This window comes from Mus pahari, chromosome 9, assembly GCF_900095145.1.
Source record: "Mus pahari chromosome 9, PAHARI_EIJ_v1.1, whole genome shotgun sequence".
In the NCBI taxonomy this organism is placed as follows: Eukaryota; Metazoa; Chordata; class Mammalia; order Rodentia; family Muridae; genus Mus; species Mus pahari.
In genome coordinates, this window is record NC_034598.1 from 42,229,914 (window position 1) to 42,245,338 (window position 15,425).

Below are 15,425 nucleotides of genomic sequence, written 5' to 3' on the forward strand. Positions count from 1 at the left end.
AGAAGAAGAAGAAGAAGAAGAAGAAGAAGAAGAAGAAGAAGATCTTATATACAGTTTATTTTAAAGACTTATTTATTTATTTATTTATTTATTTATTTATTTATTTATTTTGATTACACTGTAGCTGTATAGAGATGGTTGTGAGCCATCATGTAGTTGCTGGGAATTAAACTCAGGACCTCTGCTCGCTCCAGCCCTGCTCATTCCGGCCCAAAAATTTATTTTATTATTGTATGTAGGTATACTGTAGCTATCTTCAGACATACTAGAGCCAGGTCGTGGTGGCGCATACCTTTAATCCCAGCACTCGGGAGGCAGAGGCAGGGGGATTTCTGAGTTCGAGGCCAGCCTGGTCTACAGAGTGAGTTCCAGGACAGCCAGGGCTACACGGAGAAACCCTGTCTCGAAAAACCAATAGCAGTTTTTAAGGGAGAAGTAGGACAGTGTCTGAAAACAAGAAGAAGAAGCCTATCATATAACGGGACTAAGCAGGAGGAGCTAATCAAGCAATGTTGTACCAGGGGAAGATGGGATATCTCAAGGACATCAGAGACTGAGCACACAGCATACTTGCTACTGATACCAATAGCTTTAGAGCGACAAGAGTTGACTTCTTAGGATGAAGCCAGAGCTCCCCAAGGCCCCCAGACCATTGCCAGTCCTGATAAGCATATTTCAGGCTCTAGACAAGAAACTATGTTTTACATCAGGGCTTCAGGGAAAGCCATGGATGGTCCTAGCCCTCAGCACCCACCATCTGCTCCAGTTACACAAAGGAAACGGAGGCAGGAAAGAACTAGACCACCTTTGCTCTCTTAGGGTTCTATGATAGGGGTGTCGCTCAAGGTCCCAGAACTGGCCGGGCAGACCTTTCCTTATGCAGATTCCCACAGAGACCGGAGCTGTCTGCCAAGGAGCTTAGACCCAGATTCCTTTTAGCTCCTGGACCTTGGCCTTCATCCATCCACCTGCCAAGCTCAGGCCACTCCTCTCTGGGGTCCTCTGTGGGACATCGTGGGCCCAGATGGAGCTAGATTCACTCTCTACACCCCTGGACAAGGAGCAGGAGGTGGCTACCCTGGCCACCACCCATTTCCTATGTTTTAAGGTCAGGGAAGGGTGGTCTGTGGGTTGGTCTTGTAACCAAGTTGAACTCTCGTGTGTGTGTGTGTGTGTGTGTGTGTGTGTGTGTGTGTGTGTGCTTGTGCTTGCGCTTACCCTTGCATGGGTATAATATGACACCCAGCCCTATATCCTGATGCTGCTTGGAGCTTCCGTTTCCCCTTTTGGAGAACTGAGTTTGAATACTGACTTTCATGGCTGTTTGAGGGTGGGGGGAGTCTTTCCCAGAAGCACCATGCCTGGGACTTGGAAGGGGTCTCTCCACTGTCCCCTGACAGCAGCCTCAGAAAGGGGACTGTTCCTGAATGGATTTGCAATGCCAGCATGCAGATCTCAGGGACCTGTGCCAGGCCCCCAGGTCAACCAAGCAAGTGGGTGCACATGCATGTGTCACCCCTACCAGTGTGGCAAAGAACTCTGGGATAAGGGTACAGAAGTGGGACCAAGAACAGCGGCTTCAGCTTAAGCTGAGTGCACTGGGACAGGGAGACATGGAGACAGTCAGAGCTAGGATGGGCTCCACCCTGCCTTGCTATATAGTCTGTTAATTCAGCAAGCTGGGGAGGACGTCCTGTTTTCCCTTAAGTGGGGAGGAGGAGTGGGCTTCATTTAAAACCTCTGGGCCCTTGATGGGCATGGTGCACTTGCCTTTAATCCCAGTGCTCCAGAGGCAGAAGCAAGCGGAGCTCTGTAAATTTGAGGCCAGCCTTGCCTACAGAGCGAGTTCCATGACAGTGAGGGCTATACAGGGAAATTTTGTCTTGGAAAAAAACAAAAAATAAAATAAAATAAAATAAAATCTCTGGGCTCTAGAGATTATCTTTCTGAGGTCACAGGCCACTTTCAGAAGGGTCAGAAATGAGGTTACATGGGGCCCGCCCATACCCACAGGTTGGGGTGGCCCTAGAATGGTGTCATACCTACCACAGAGCCTCAGTGTGGACATTGGGCTTCAGGAAGCAAAGATGGTGTCAGGGGCCACCAGTACTCTGAGGCTACAACACGGCACTAAGAGTCATCCTGAAAGCAGTGGCCTGACAACCCGGTCCCCATCACTCAGCCTATGTGGTAGCTCAGCCCTGCCCTGCAGAGGAGCTGGTCATGGCTTGGGGAAGTATGTTGATTTTGTTTCTGTCAACACGACCTCTGGTGCTGGCATCTCTTTCTGCCTGCCTGCCACAGTTTCTCATGTCATAGGAAGTCAGACCCAGGGGCTACCCCACCCAGAATATTCTAGGCCTCTGTGGGCTGAGTCCTGGCCACTTTGGCTACTTCCGGGGAAGGACGGTGGCAGCAAGGTTCTGGGAGAATCCATACTTGCCAGTGCCCAGCTGTAAGGAAGGTCACAACCCAGGCCTCTCAGCAGGCCCAGACCCAGCTAGCCTCTACCCCCAACTTCCCATTATTTCAAGGCTGGCAATGCCATTGATTGTAAGCAAGACAGGGTGCAGTAGCTATGGAAACACAGCAGCAGGTGACCATCAGTAGGGTAGTCCAGGCTTTGAGTGAGCTCCAGGAAGCCTATTGTCCCCTGTCTGGGGCAGGAACTCCAATGTCCCCAGCTGTAGCTCCTCCAGAGCAAGAATAAAATTGGTGCTTCAAAGAGTGCCTGAGACAACCAGAGACTTGCAGTCTGTGTGAGTCAGCTCAGTCCTGCCTCCACAAGAACTCCAAGTTTATGGCTCTGCCTGGGCCCAGTTCTGCTCTCTGGGTTTACCAGGTCTGGGGTCTAAGCTTACTGTGGTCTTTGAATGTACAGGTGACATAGCCCTGGACAGTGTGGGCCAATGCACTTGTGGGATGGAAATGGGCCTGCCTGTGTGGTGTGCATGTCTGTCTGTCTGTCTGTCTGTCTGTCTGTCTGTCTTCTGCCTATCTGCCTGTCTCTCTGTATTCTGTCTGTCTGTCTATCTCTATCTATCTGTTTATCTATCTATCTGTCTGTCTGTCTATCTATCTGTCTATCCCTTCCCTGCCCCCCTGTATGTGTATGTGCATGCCTGTGGAATCCCCACTGAGGCTGGCTGCCTGTTCTTCCAGGTACTTGACCACCTGAGCCAGACAGTGTTCAGGCCCCCATATCCCTCCCTGAGGTAGCTGGATGACATCTGTGCTGGCCCTGGCTGATTCTCACACCCTGTGGCAGCAGGCCATCAAGGAGGAACTCACTCCTCAGGTGATCAGCCTGGAGTCACCTGGTCCTTCTCTCCACAGGACATGCTGAGCCCACACTCACTGCTGCTTGCCCTAGCTGGACTGTCATTCCTGGGATCTGGTGAGTTCTGCGGAGCTGCCCCTACACGTGACATTCCTTGACAGTGGGCCCACCTCACGTCTCCTTGGCCATATGTCCCCAGGTGGTTGAGGAAGGACCAGCCTTTGGGAGTAGAGTCTCAGGCATGGATGATGGCTTTGGTTGCCATGTAACAGGAGGCAGGGTCTGACCTTCTCTAGAGTTTTGCTTTGAATCGCATTGGGGTGACTCAGAGCCCTTCCCAGACCCCAATAAGACCATAGGCACTACTAGCCTAGCCTATACCCTCCCCAGAGCCCCATCCACCTTTGCACCCCATTCATTCATGAAGACAGTTGGGTGGATTCGGGGCCCTCATTCAGCCTGTCTGTCTCCCCAGCTGTGTCCCAGGAATGCACCAAGTACAAAGTCAGCAACTGCCAGGACTGTATCCAGTCGGGGCCTGGCTGTTCCTGGTGCCAGAAGCTGGTAAGAGCTGCGTGGGTCACCTGACAGAGTCTAAGCTGCCCTTTCCACCAGCCTGGGTAGGAACCTTTGCCTCTCTGAAGCCAGGGACACTAGGAGGATCTCCTTAGTACATAGCAGAAATGGCTCAGTAAGGAAGCTTCCAAATATGATATAAATATACCGTGGTAACCCAGGTTGACCCCAGGTACGTAGGGAGGGGCAGTTGCGTTTCGCGATGTGAGTCTAGAGCAGAGGGAGATGAAGACCCACAGTCAGGCATGGCAGAGACTCCTCATCTTTGAATCACAGTCCCTCAGGACAGCTTGCCCCTCCTCCTATAGAAGGCTCCTTCCCTGGGACTAGATCTCACTAAGGATAGGGATGTTCGTGAGCCACCATGTGGTTGCTGAGGTTTGAACTCAAAACCTTCGGAAGAGCAGTCAGTGCTCTTAACAGCTGAGCCATCTCTCTCCAGCCCCAGGACTAAATCTTATCACAGCCTTCTCCCGGAGTCCCCAAGCTGTTGACCACACAGGGAAACACATGCATGACTCTTTCTTCTCGGTTACCTAATCCTTCCTGGTGGAAGCTACAGCCAGCCAACCAGCCCCTATGCATCTTTCTCTATAGGTCTTTGAGAATGAGGCATTAGCTTACAAAACCCAGTAAATGGTGTTTTGATAAAAGTTGTACTGTCTTAGTTACTTTTCTGTTGCTGTTGTAAAAATACCCTGACGAGAGCAACTGGAGGAAGGCGGGGTTCACTACAGTCTGTCATGATGGGGAAGTCAGGGCAGCAGGGGTGTGGGCAGCTGGTCACTTCTTATCCACAGTCACAAAGCAAAGTGCTGAAGGTTCACGTTTGACTGCTTTGCTTAACACCATTCGGTCCAGAACCTAAACCCACCCACATGAGGAGCTCTTCCCACTTCAGTGAACCTAATCAATTACTCACCAATGTGCCCAGAGGCTAGGTGATTTCCCATACTGTCAGGTTGATAGTCAACCCTGACCATCATCGTGTGTGTGTGTGTGTGTGTGTGTGTGTGTGTTCACACCTACTGAGTTTGATCCTGTTATCGAGCTCGGGAGATTGGACGTATCAACCCAACAGGCCCAACCCAATGTACCAGATTTTCACATTTTTCCTCACTGATGGAGTCTCAGGTCGCATGGGAGGCTGCTTTACACACCTTACTTCCAGAACCTTCCCAGCCTTCTTCCTCTTCCCATCCTTGTCATTTTAAGGTGAGAGGAGCCACCAGTGTAGAATGTCCCTTGGTGCCTCCATCCCAATGTGTCCTCTGATTCAAATCCAGTGTACACTGGGGACACCAGGCAGTGACAACATCCTCTGTGCACCGCATGAGACACATGTGGTCCTTATGTCCCTCTGCTAGTGGTGTTTCCAGAGGCGCCACCTTCCAGATTTTTCCTCACTTCCTATGTCCCCTCATAGTTAGTGACAGGCCCATCAGTGGGGAGCTATCAGGCTGGCTGTCTCCACTAAACTACATCTGTGCCCTTGCAATCTGTCTTCTGGAGATTCAGGCAGGATCCATTACCAATGTAGTGGTTATTAAATGTCTCTCTCTCTCTTTTTCTCTGTCCCTCTCTGTCCCTCTCTGTCTCTGTCTGTCTCTGTCTCTCTGTTTCTCTCTCTCTCTCTCTCTCTCTCTCTCTCTCTCTCTCTGTGTGTGTGTGTGTGTGTGTGTGTGTGTGTGTGTGTGTGTCTCCAGACCCCTACCTCCATTGGTAAATCTGGAGATCTTAATTCTGGTCAGTAGTTTATAACCATTATTTTTCCAATCTGATGTTTAACCTGTCTACATCTGGCTGCTGGACCCCTCTAAGCTGTTCTGGTGTTCCAGGTGCCGTTCATATGAGCTTTCTTGTCATTTTGTTTTGTCCTCAAATTTTTCTTATTCTAGACTGACTAGCTGTGCTGACTGTGCCCTGGCCTCCCCTCCCCTGGCCCAAGAGTTAGAGTTAAAGACCACTCCTAGTATTGTGTTTTATAAAAAGATAAGGAGAAAAGGAATATGCTTGCTGGATGTGCAGTCAGGTGTGGGGGAAGGGGGTGCCTTTTCGGGCCCAGGCTGAGGCATCCCTTCCCCCTGAGGGACCAGCCACACGATGGTATAGTATAGAATAGAGTTTATTCAGGGCATGGGGAGGGGGTTTAAGGGAGCAGAGGTGGAGAAAGGCAGAGAGAGAGAGAGAGAGAGAGAGAGAGAGAGAGAGAATAGTAGTAGAGGCCGGCCATGGAGCATGGGGAGAGAGAGGGTAAAGAGCAGGAGCCAGGGCAAGAGAACAGGAGAAGGCAAGAGAGAGAGGAGAGAGTGAGCAGCCCCTTTTATAGTGAGTCAGGCACACCTGGCTCTTGCCAAGTAACTGTGGGGCGGAGCCTAAGCTAACTGCCAGCACCTTGGTCTTCATGATAAGTGGGTTCCCAGCATTCTCTGTGATTCTCCTCATCTTCTCCATCCCACAAGGCTTTTGGTTTCCATCTCTAGCAAACACCCCCGCCATAGGCAGAGCTCCAGAGCAGAGAGGCCTGATGTTGTAACCTCTATCCTGTGACTGAGGGCTGTGGTCCAAGCCTTGGATGAGCCATTCTCGGGTGGGCTGGCGTTTCTCTCTTCCTCTTGAGTCATTTGGCTCATCTGAAATGAACAGCCAGACTACTAGTTCTGCATGGATTACCGGTTAGCTTCTCTTCTCTCTCTCTTCTCGCTGATTGCTTGTGTTCCTTGAGGACTTAACATGGGCTCTGAAAGCCAGTGCGGAGCCAAGGGACCCTGGATGTGGTGTCTACTGCATTCCTGGGTTGTTCTGGGTTTACTTGCTGTGAGCAAACAGGCAGTCCCTGCAGCTTTCCAGTACCTTGCAGTTGAGCCAGACCCACTTTGGACCAGTTCAGGACCAAGAACAACCAAATACTTCCATGTTAGATCCATGGGACCTTTGAAGGGACATGGTGGTCAAGACGGAGGTGCTCTGGGCTCTCCAGTCTTCTCACCAACTCGATTCTCTATGAACCGGGAGAGACTTGACCCCTAGATCTTCCCTGTATCTCAGAAAGGGCTGTCACATAAGCCTAAAGAGATTGATCACCTATGGGAGACGGCATCTCCCTGGGACAAAGGTTTTGTTGAGAAAGGGTTAAAGTGGGTTGGAGAGATGGCTCAACGGGTAAGAGCACTGACTGCTCTTCCGAAGGTCCGGAGTTCAAATCCCAGCAACCACATGGTGGCTCACAACCACCTGTAATGAGATCTGACGCCCTCTTCTGGTGTGTCCGAAGACAGCTACAGTGTACTTACATATAATAAATAAATAAATCTTTAAAGAGAGAGAGAGAGAGAGAGAGAGAGAGAGAGAGAGAGAGAGAGAGAGAGAGAGGGTTAAAGTTCTAGTCAACACTCAAACTCAAGGATGCTGATTAGCCTTTTGGCTGGAGGTAGAGGACCCCATGTCTTTGCTGATGGAGTCAGTGTCCAAATGATAGAGAAAGGTCTATATAGTCTATGCTTCTGGTAACAGAACTCTCAGGGAGACCTAGGCTCTCTGGGAATCCGGTTTTCCCTAGATGACTACTGAATCCCACAGGGATGTCTAACTGAAGTTGCAAGGGCAGGTAAGAAGGAAACAGGGCTGGATCCCACTGTTCCAGCCTATGCCCTCTGCCTGACCTCAGAACCCTCCCCTAGAACTTCACTGGACCAGGGGAACCTGACTCCTTGCGCTGTGACACACGGGCACAGCTGCTGCTGAAGGGTTGTCCAGCCGATGATATCGTGGACCCCAGGAGCATCGCTGATCCCGAGTTTGACCAACGGGGGCAACGGAAGCAGCTATCTCCACAAAAAGTGACACTTTACTTGCGACCAGGTAGGTTTGGGACCTGGTTGGAATGGAGGTGGGGGTAGGGGGGGGAGCATCCCAGAGGGTAGGGAGAAGAAACCATGGCCATGGACGTGAACCTACATGGCAATTACCAGCCACAAGTAGTTATGATTTCATAAGGTTAGAAATATTGGGTTAAAGCTTTATCATTATCAACTGTCTCTGAAATTATTTATAGGCATCTTGGAAATTGTGATTTTATTGATACATAAATCTAATTGGTTACTTTAAGATTGAGAGCCTGATTTTGCCTGGCAGTGGTGGCACATGCCTTTAATCCCAGCACTTGGGAGCCAGAGGCAGGCAGATTTCTGAGTTCGAGGCCAGCCTGGTTTACAGAGTGAGTTCCAGGACAGCCAGGGCTACACAGAGAAACCCTGTCTCAAAAAAACAAAAACAAACAAAAAAACAAAAAACAAAAAAAAAAAAACAAAACAAAGCAAAAAGTCTGCTTTTACTGGAGTGCTGGGTGTTGTGAGATGCAACTGTGAGGCGGGTGGTTCTATTGGCCACTGGAGTGTGGAGCCACAGGTTACAGGGGATTATAGCAGAAAGGGAACTAGTGGCTCTCTGGACAAGCAAGCCAGATGCTGCGGAGGATGGGGGGGGGTAACTAACCGCAGAGAGTTGACAGGTTCATTTTTTAATATTTCCTCACAATAGATGGTGCCTAATGTGGGACATCCGACTATTTCTTGCACCGCGATCTGGGTGTTTAGGCTTGCAACTCATGAATCTGCACCACAGAGAAACCCCCCGCCACCCAGGCGTTCTTGTACCTGGGATGAGCCTACTTATCTGAGTCCAAACCTGCCTGCCATGTGCTCTGGTCACAACCCCTTCCAGGTCATAGGAAATGGGGAGGCAATAGGAGTTTGGGGACTGTGTGAGATCCGAGACGGCAGCTGGGCTCAGACTGTCCCTTGCTTTCCTCTGACACACAGGGCAGGCTGCTGCATTCAATGTGACTTTCCGGCGGGCCAAGGGCTACCCCATTGATCTGTACTACCTCATGGATCTCTCCTACTCCATGCTTGATGACCTCAATAACGTCAAGAAGCTGGGTGGGGACTTGCTGCAGGCCCTCAACGAGATCACCGAGTCTGGCCGCATCGGTGAGATCTGCAGTGCACACACTCCTTTCAACCTTGGGAACTCCCTGCCGACACACACCTCCATGCACGTGGATCCGTGGATCTGCAGAAGCAGAAGCTGGGGAGCTGCACAGGCAATGTTCACGGGGCCAGAGTTAATCCTGAATCCTTACCAGGGGCTGTACTTGGTCACAGGCTGCTAAGACCTGAGGACTCCTCCAACCTCTCTCTCTCTCTAGTTTATATTTTGATGTTTAAAAGGCAAAAGTCCTACAATGCTAATTACTAAAAAGTATATCTACCTTAACACAGCAGCAATGCATTAACAGAATAGTGGGAGTAAACTACAGGGCAAGGGTCACAGGACAGGGGTCACAGGGTGAGTGTTACAACACTGACCAACATGTCCACCAAGCATGTGGGACAAGGGAACGGGGTACCCCTACTCACTCCAGAACATCCCTCTGCCTCATCATCTATGTTTAAGGATGCCCACATGAACACTTGAACACAGGATGCAAGCTCATAAATTCTTTTTTTTTTTTAAAGAATTTTTATTTCATTTATATGAGTACACTGTAGCTGTCTTCAGACACACCAGAAGAGGGCATTGGATCCCATGACAGATGGTTGTGAGCCACCATGTGGTTGCCGGGAATTGAACTCAGGACCTCTGGAAGAGCAGTCAGGGCTCTTACCCCTGAGCCATCTCTCCAGCCCCCATATATTCTTGTGTGTTCATACATTCACGTGTGTACATTCATGCTCACACATGTCCAAGATCCCATACACAAGCACATTTGCATGCCTGTGCAAATGCCTAGTCACACCTGTGTGCCTGTATGCCTGCATACATAAGACCGCATGTATGTATACAGGTACTCACATGCGCACACTCATGGTCACACATGTCCATGACCATACATGCTCTGTCACATGCACACACATGTTTGTACATGACCTCACATATACTCAGCCGCACATGACTACACACATACTTGCACCACACGCTCAGCTATCATGTTCGCACAACCATCATCTTGCTTTCTCCCTTGTTTGGGAAACTGAGGCTTGGTCGGTCCTTAGTCCACTGGAAGACTCACTGTCCTGCCTGGAGCCCTGCCTGCTACCTAGTCCCTGTGCCCTCTAGCCTCTGTTGTATATCCCTCGGGCTCCAGGTCTTCTCAGTCCTGGTGTCTGCTTCTGTCCACTGTCCCCCTGCCTCATACCATGTACCCCTCAGGCTTTGGGTCCTTTGTGGACAAGACGGTGCTGCCTTTTGTCAACACCCATCCTGAGAAGCTGAGGAACCCATGTCCCAACAAGGAGAAGGCCTGCCAGCCCCCGTTTGCCTTTCGGCACGTGCTCAAGCTAACCGACAACTCCAACCAGTTTCAGACAGAGGTTGGCAAGCAACTGATTTCCGGAAACCTGGACGCCCCTGAGGGCGGGCTGGATGCCATAATGCAAGTTGCTGCGTGTCCGGTGAGGCCATTGTCCCTGTTCAGATTTCCCAACTTCCTCAAACTCAGGGCCTTCACCGATCCCGTGGGGCCTCTTGCTCTGGTGGGTGGGTCTGTTCAGGCATTCACCCCATCTGGTCCCATGCTGTCACCCCGGGTCTCAGAAGGGCAGCCTCCGTGGCCCACATCACTCCCAGTCATAGAGAAGGAAGATCGCCGACACAGCCCTGAAGACACCCACTCATACCCATGCTAACGGACAGCGTTCATAGTTCTCCTGTGAGCCAGGCTGCCCAGCAGCAGGTCTTCTGGTTCCTAAAGCCTTTTTCCTCTCAGATCGAGAGTGTGAAGACTGTTGTGGGACAAGGGAACAGGGGCCCATGTCACTTCACCCACAGCCCTGCCTGTCAGTCCAGATTGTGTTTATCATGTGGTCACTGCAGCCAGCCAGTCCCACCCCAGCCTGGCTCTCAGCTCTCTCACTTTGCTGGGTTCACGCAGTGGGCACACACACTCTGCATGTGTGTTGGACTCGGGTACGATACATGGGTGCAGCAAGTGTATGCTACTTCAATGGTTCTGGGCCCTCGACTCTCCTGTGGATGTCCCTTGGTTTCCTCTTTTGTGACTGGGAGGTGTTTGCGTTTTAACATACAAGGCCATACTCTGTTCCATTCATGACTGTGTGGCTGGAATCTAGTTCCAGGTCTGAAGAGGGTTGCAAAGACATTTCTCTTTAGCTTCAGATGTGTTTCTGTTCTGACCTCTTACTGCTGCGGGACATGCTGGGAGCTGATGGCTTTGGCACTTCCTTGGCACTGGACTGGAGCTCTAGCTTCCTCTGTCTGTCTGTCTGTCTGTCTGTCTGTCTGTCTGTCTGTCTGATCTGTGTGTGTGTATGTGTGTGTGTGTGTGTGTGTGTGTGTGTGTGTCTGTTTGTTTCCATGTCTCTGTCTCTCTCTGTATCTCTATCTGTTTTTATGTCTTGTTGTCTCTGTCTCTGTCTCTATCACTCTGTGTGTGTGTGTCTCTTTGTGTTTGTGTGTATGTCTCTTTGTGTTTGTGTGTGTGTCTGTTTGTTTCTTTGTCTTTCTATCTCTGTGTCTCTCTTTCTGTCTCTGTCTCTCTGTCTCTCTGTTTCTCTCTCTCTCTCTCTCTCTCTCTCTCTCTCTCACACACACACACACACACACACACACACACACACACACACAAAACTCTCCTCCCCTGAGTGCCCCATGGGGAAACCAAGGCAGGTAACCCCTGACTGCCTTCTTCCCAGGAGGAAATTGGCTGGCGCAATGTCACGAGGCTGCTGGTGTTTGCCACAGACGACGGCTTCCACTTTGCTGGTGATGGCAAGCTGGGTGCTATCCTGACCCCCAATGATGGCCGCTGCCACCTGGAGGATAACATGTACAAGAGGAGCAATGAGTTCGTGAGTGCTCTGCCTGCCTTGGCACGGCCCGGTACCAAGGCTGGTTACATAAAGGTTACGGGAGTGACAAGGGAACAGGTTGAGAGCAGGGTCACATTGCCCACATCATATAAACAGAACCCAGACTCCTCCTAACATGAATAACAAATCACAGAGGTGGTCCCGGCGACCCTGGTGATAACATGAGACTCCCAGCGCCCACATCAGCCGACGGGGCAGTCCTGACCCTGATCCTCATGGCAGAGGGCCTCAAACAGCCTCCTCCATCCACTACATGGCCTCTTTGAGTGCCTGCTCTGCCTGAAATGACCTTGTCAGAGCCCCAGGCCATCCCTGCACACTCATTGTCTTCCCAAAGGTACCATAAAAGATTTTTTTTTTTTTGGAGCCCGGACTGCAGGGACTATCTGGAACCCACTGATTTGGAGTTGGTAACAGATAGAATTTGGGGGTTCTGACCCTGGTATCCTATGTCTGTTACCCCCCTAAAGTTGAATATCACGTCCTTCCGCTCTACATCATGGAGGTGAGTGGCAGAGCCTAGAATCTAGCACTAGTGGAAGTGTAGGTCCTTCCTAGATACCCATACACCAGTTCCTCAGGATCCTGCTTGAGCTTGGGCTGGCTTAGCAGCTAGAGTGGTGACTGATGGTAGCTTCTTTTTTTTTTTTTTTTAAGATTTATTTATTATATGTAAGTACATTATAGCTGTCTTCAGACACTCCAGAAAAGGGTGTCAGATCTCATTATGGATGGTTGTAAGCCACCATGTGGTTGCTGGGACTTGAACTCATGACCTTTAGAAGAGCAGTCGGTGCTCTTATCCACTGAGCCATCTCACCAGCCCCTTCTTTACCTGGGATTAACCATCACAATTGTCAGTATTCTCTTCGTGTATTTCAAAGGGTTTGGTTGGTTCCCTGCCAAGCCTGTCACATGCTAGTAGATTTAACGCAAAGCAAGGCCCAGCCTGAGCCAGGACTGATGCTCTGTCGGCCTGGACGTTTCCTGGTCATGTCCTGGAAGGCTTGTCTGACAAGCTGTCCCCTCTCTCCAGGACTACCCATCCGTGGGCCAGCTGGCTCACAAACTTTCCGAAAGCAACATCCAACCCATCTTTGCGGTGACAAAGAAGATGGTGAAAACTTATGAGGTAAGCAGAGCCTTGTGCAATGTGGGGACAGGCCATCTCAGCTGGGAGTGACAAGCTGGCTGGGCCCTGCCCAATAATGCCTTGGTTCTGCTTTTCATGCTGGCCTGTGGGTGGTAGGCCTGCCCAGTGACCACAGTTCTCTGTGTGTGAGCATCCTGGATCCTGGTGAGGGACGTTGATGCTGCTGTTAGGCCACACAGTAGCCATGTCTTGTCTGGAAATTTCAGAGTTGCTTTCTTTCTTTTTTTTGGTTTCTTCTTGAACAAAGCAGTCTAGTACTGCCTCTCTCTCTCTTTCTCTCACTCTCTCTCTCTCTCTCTCTCTCTCCCTCGCTCTCTCGCTCTCTTGCTCTCTCGCTCTCTCCCCCAAAACGAAGCTCCTTCAAGCAACCAGCACTCAAAATGGAGCCAAACTCATGTGTTGCTACCATCTCAGGAGACCCCAGTTCTGCCCACAGGGAGACACGGCCTTTCCATATGTGTTGGTTTGGGACAAGTCTCCCCAAAGCACCTCAACAAACAGAAGCCAAAACTAAAGCAAACAGGATCTTGGATTATTTGCCATTGGCTTTAAAACAGTGTGCACCCTCCTGGGGAGGAAGCAGCCAGCTTTGCTCTTTGTAAAGCAGTCAAGCTTGGTGATCCCAAGGTTTTGCATCACCCCTACGGTGGCCCCTAGAGGAAGGTGAAGTCCCACACCTGTAGTCAGGGGACTCTTGGACCCTTCAGTTCATACAGCAGGAAACCCATTTAGGAATCCCATTTGCATCCATTCATCTCTAAAGATTTATTTATTTATTTTATGTATATGAGTACACTGCAGCTGTACAGATGGTTGTGAGCCTTCATGTGGTTGTTGGGTATTGAATTTAGGACCTTTGCTCACTCTGGTCAACTCTGCTCACTCCTGTCAACCCTGTTCGCTCCAGCCCAAAGATTTATTTATTATTATAGATAAGTACACTGTAGCTGTCTTCAGAGACACCAGAAGAGGGCATCAGATCTCATTATGGGTGGTTGTGGGCCCCCATGTGGTTGCTGGGATTTGAACTCAGGACCTTCGGAAGAGCAGCCAGTGGCTCTTAACCACTGAGCCATCACGCCAGTCCCATCCATTTACCTCTTACGATGGCAGTAATTGGGTCTCACAGTGTCCCCGAGCACAGGCTCATCCTGTGTTTCTGCTACTGATGCTATGTCACGTGTGTCCTGCCTTGAAAAGCCAGTGGGGGAGCTGAGGCCATATCCTCAGAGGACAAGTTCAGACAGGCAAGAGTCTCAGGTGTGGCCAGTCTCCCAAGCCTTCTCGCTGGCTTAGCGACTTGCTAGACTGGCCTGGAGAGTAAAGCAAAGCCCACTAGACTCCCAGTCAACCTGCTACAGTGTAAGGGTAAAGTCAGCGGGGTGAGGAAAGTCCAAGGGCAAAGTCTAAGAGAGAGCTGGGGTTTGAGCTTCCAAGACCCCTCCCCTTTCAGGGCTAATGTCATAGCTGACCAGGATCTCCTGCCCCATCTAAGAATAAGTGGATCCTTCATGGCCTGAGGGACACCCACACACCTGCCAGGAGCTACCGCCCAGGGCTTCCTCTGGACTGTGTCCAGCACAGGCAGCCCAGCCTATGGACTGATCTTAATGGACAGTGGGGAATGAGGGATTCTCTCTGCTCCCAGGGGCTGCTCAGCATAAGACCCTGAGCCAGAATGAGATGTGTACATTTGTCATGGGACATGAAGCATGGAACACACTGGCTGTAATCAGTTTGTAAAGTCTGACGGCTCACTCTTCAGGGTCAGAGAACCACAGATCTCAGCCACCCCAGACACTGTAGTGCCGGGGAAATGTTAGTGGTCCCCCTCCCCCGGAAAAGCAGAGAGAAGCCAATCTAGTGCACCTCGCAGCAAGGTCTTTATTCTATTTGAGCTAGCTTGGGCCCCTCAGGGGTGGTTGCTAGCTAAGCTTTGATGGACTCACCAAAGGGCCAGACTATTCCAGAGACTCAGGAAGGGTGCTGGGCCTGAGTGGCCTGACTTCATCAGTTATGCGGAGGTGTGCGGGAGAGGGCTGATCATTCCCTGTCCGTGAAATGGGGCGTGTCCATGAAGAACACTAGGAAATGGGTGAGAAAAGTCAGACAGCGGGATGTCTGTCATTCGGGGGCCCTGTCTGGCCCACCTTCTCTGAGGAGCAGCCCTGTCTGTGATAGCTGCCTTGTCGCAGGGTTATATAACTGTCACTGTTAAGTTAGAAACCCGAAACTCATTGATATGGTCAAAACTCAACCACTTCCTGCGATTTTCCCACATTTTCCTGTTATCTGGGAATCGTGCTGATGGGGTAGGAACACCATCATGTGTTCCTAACTCGGAGACGCCATTGGATTGAAATGTCGGCTGGGGACATTCAGGCCCAGGGGTGTGACCTCCATTCAGGGCTTTGGAGCTGGGCTTCCTTCTGAGACAGGGTTTCTCTATGTAACTTTGTAACTCTCTCTCTCCTAATCTCTCTCTCTCTCTCTCTCTCTCTCTCTCTCTCTCTCTCTCTCTCTC

The 15,425-nt window shown here is 50.6% G+C and overlaps 1 protein-coding gene across 1 annotated transcript in view; it reads left to right on the forward strand.

The window, feature by feature from the left end:
- Itgb2 (integrin subunit beta 2) overlaps window positions 1-15,425 on the forward strand; it is a 34,543-nt gene that overhangs the window by 8,708 nt on the left and 10,410 nt on the right. Inside the window, exons 2-8 of the mRNA XM_021205582.2 lie at window positions 3,337-3,397; window positions 3,756-3,844; window positions 7,537-7,717; window positions 8,677-8,847; window positions 10,070-10,311; window positions 11,572-11,727; window positions 12,785-12,880. Coding sequence (XP_021061241.1) covers window positions 3,340-3,397; window positions 3,756-3,844; window positions 7,537-7,717; window positions 8,677-8,847; window positions 10,070-10,311; window positions 11,572-11,727; window positions 12,785-12,880 — 993 coding nt within the window. The 5' untranslated portion in view covers window positions 3,337-3,339. The remainder of the gene's footprint in view (window positions 1-3,336; window positions 3,398-3,755; window positions 3,845-7,536; window positions 7,718-8,676; window positions 8,848-10,069; window positions 10,312-11,571; window positions 11,728-12,784; window positions 12,881-15,425) is intronic.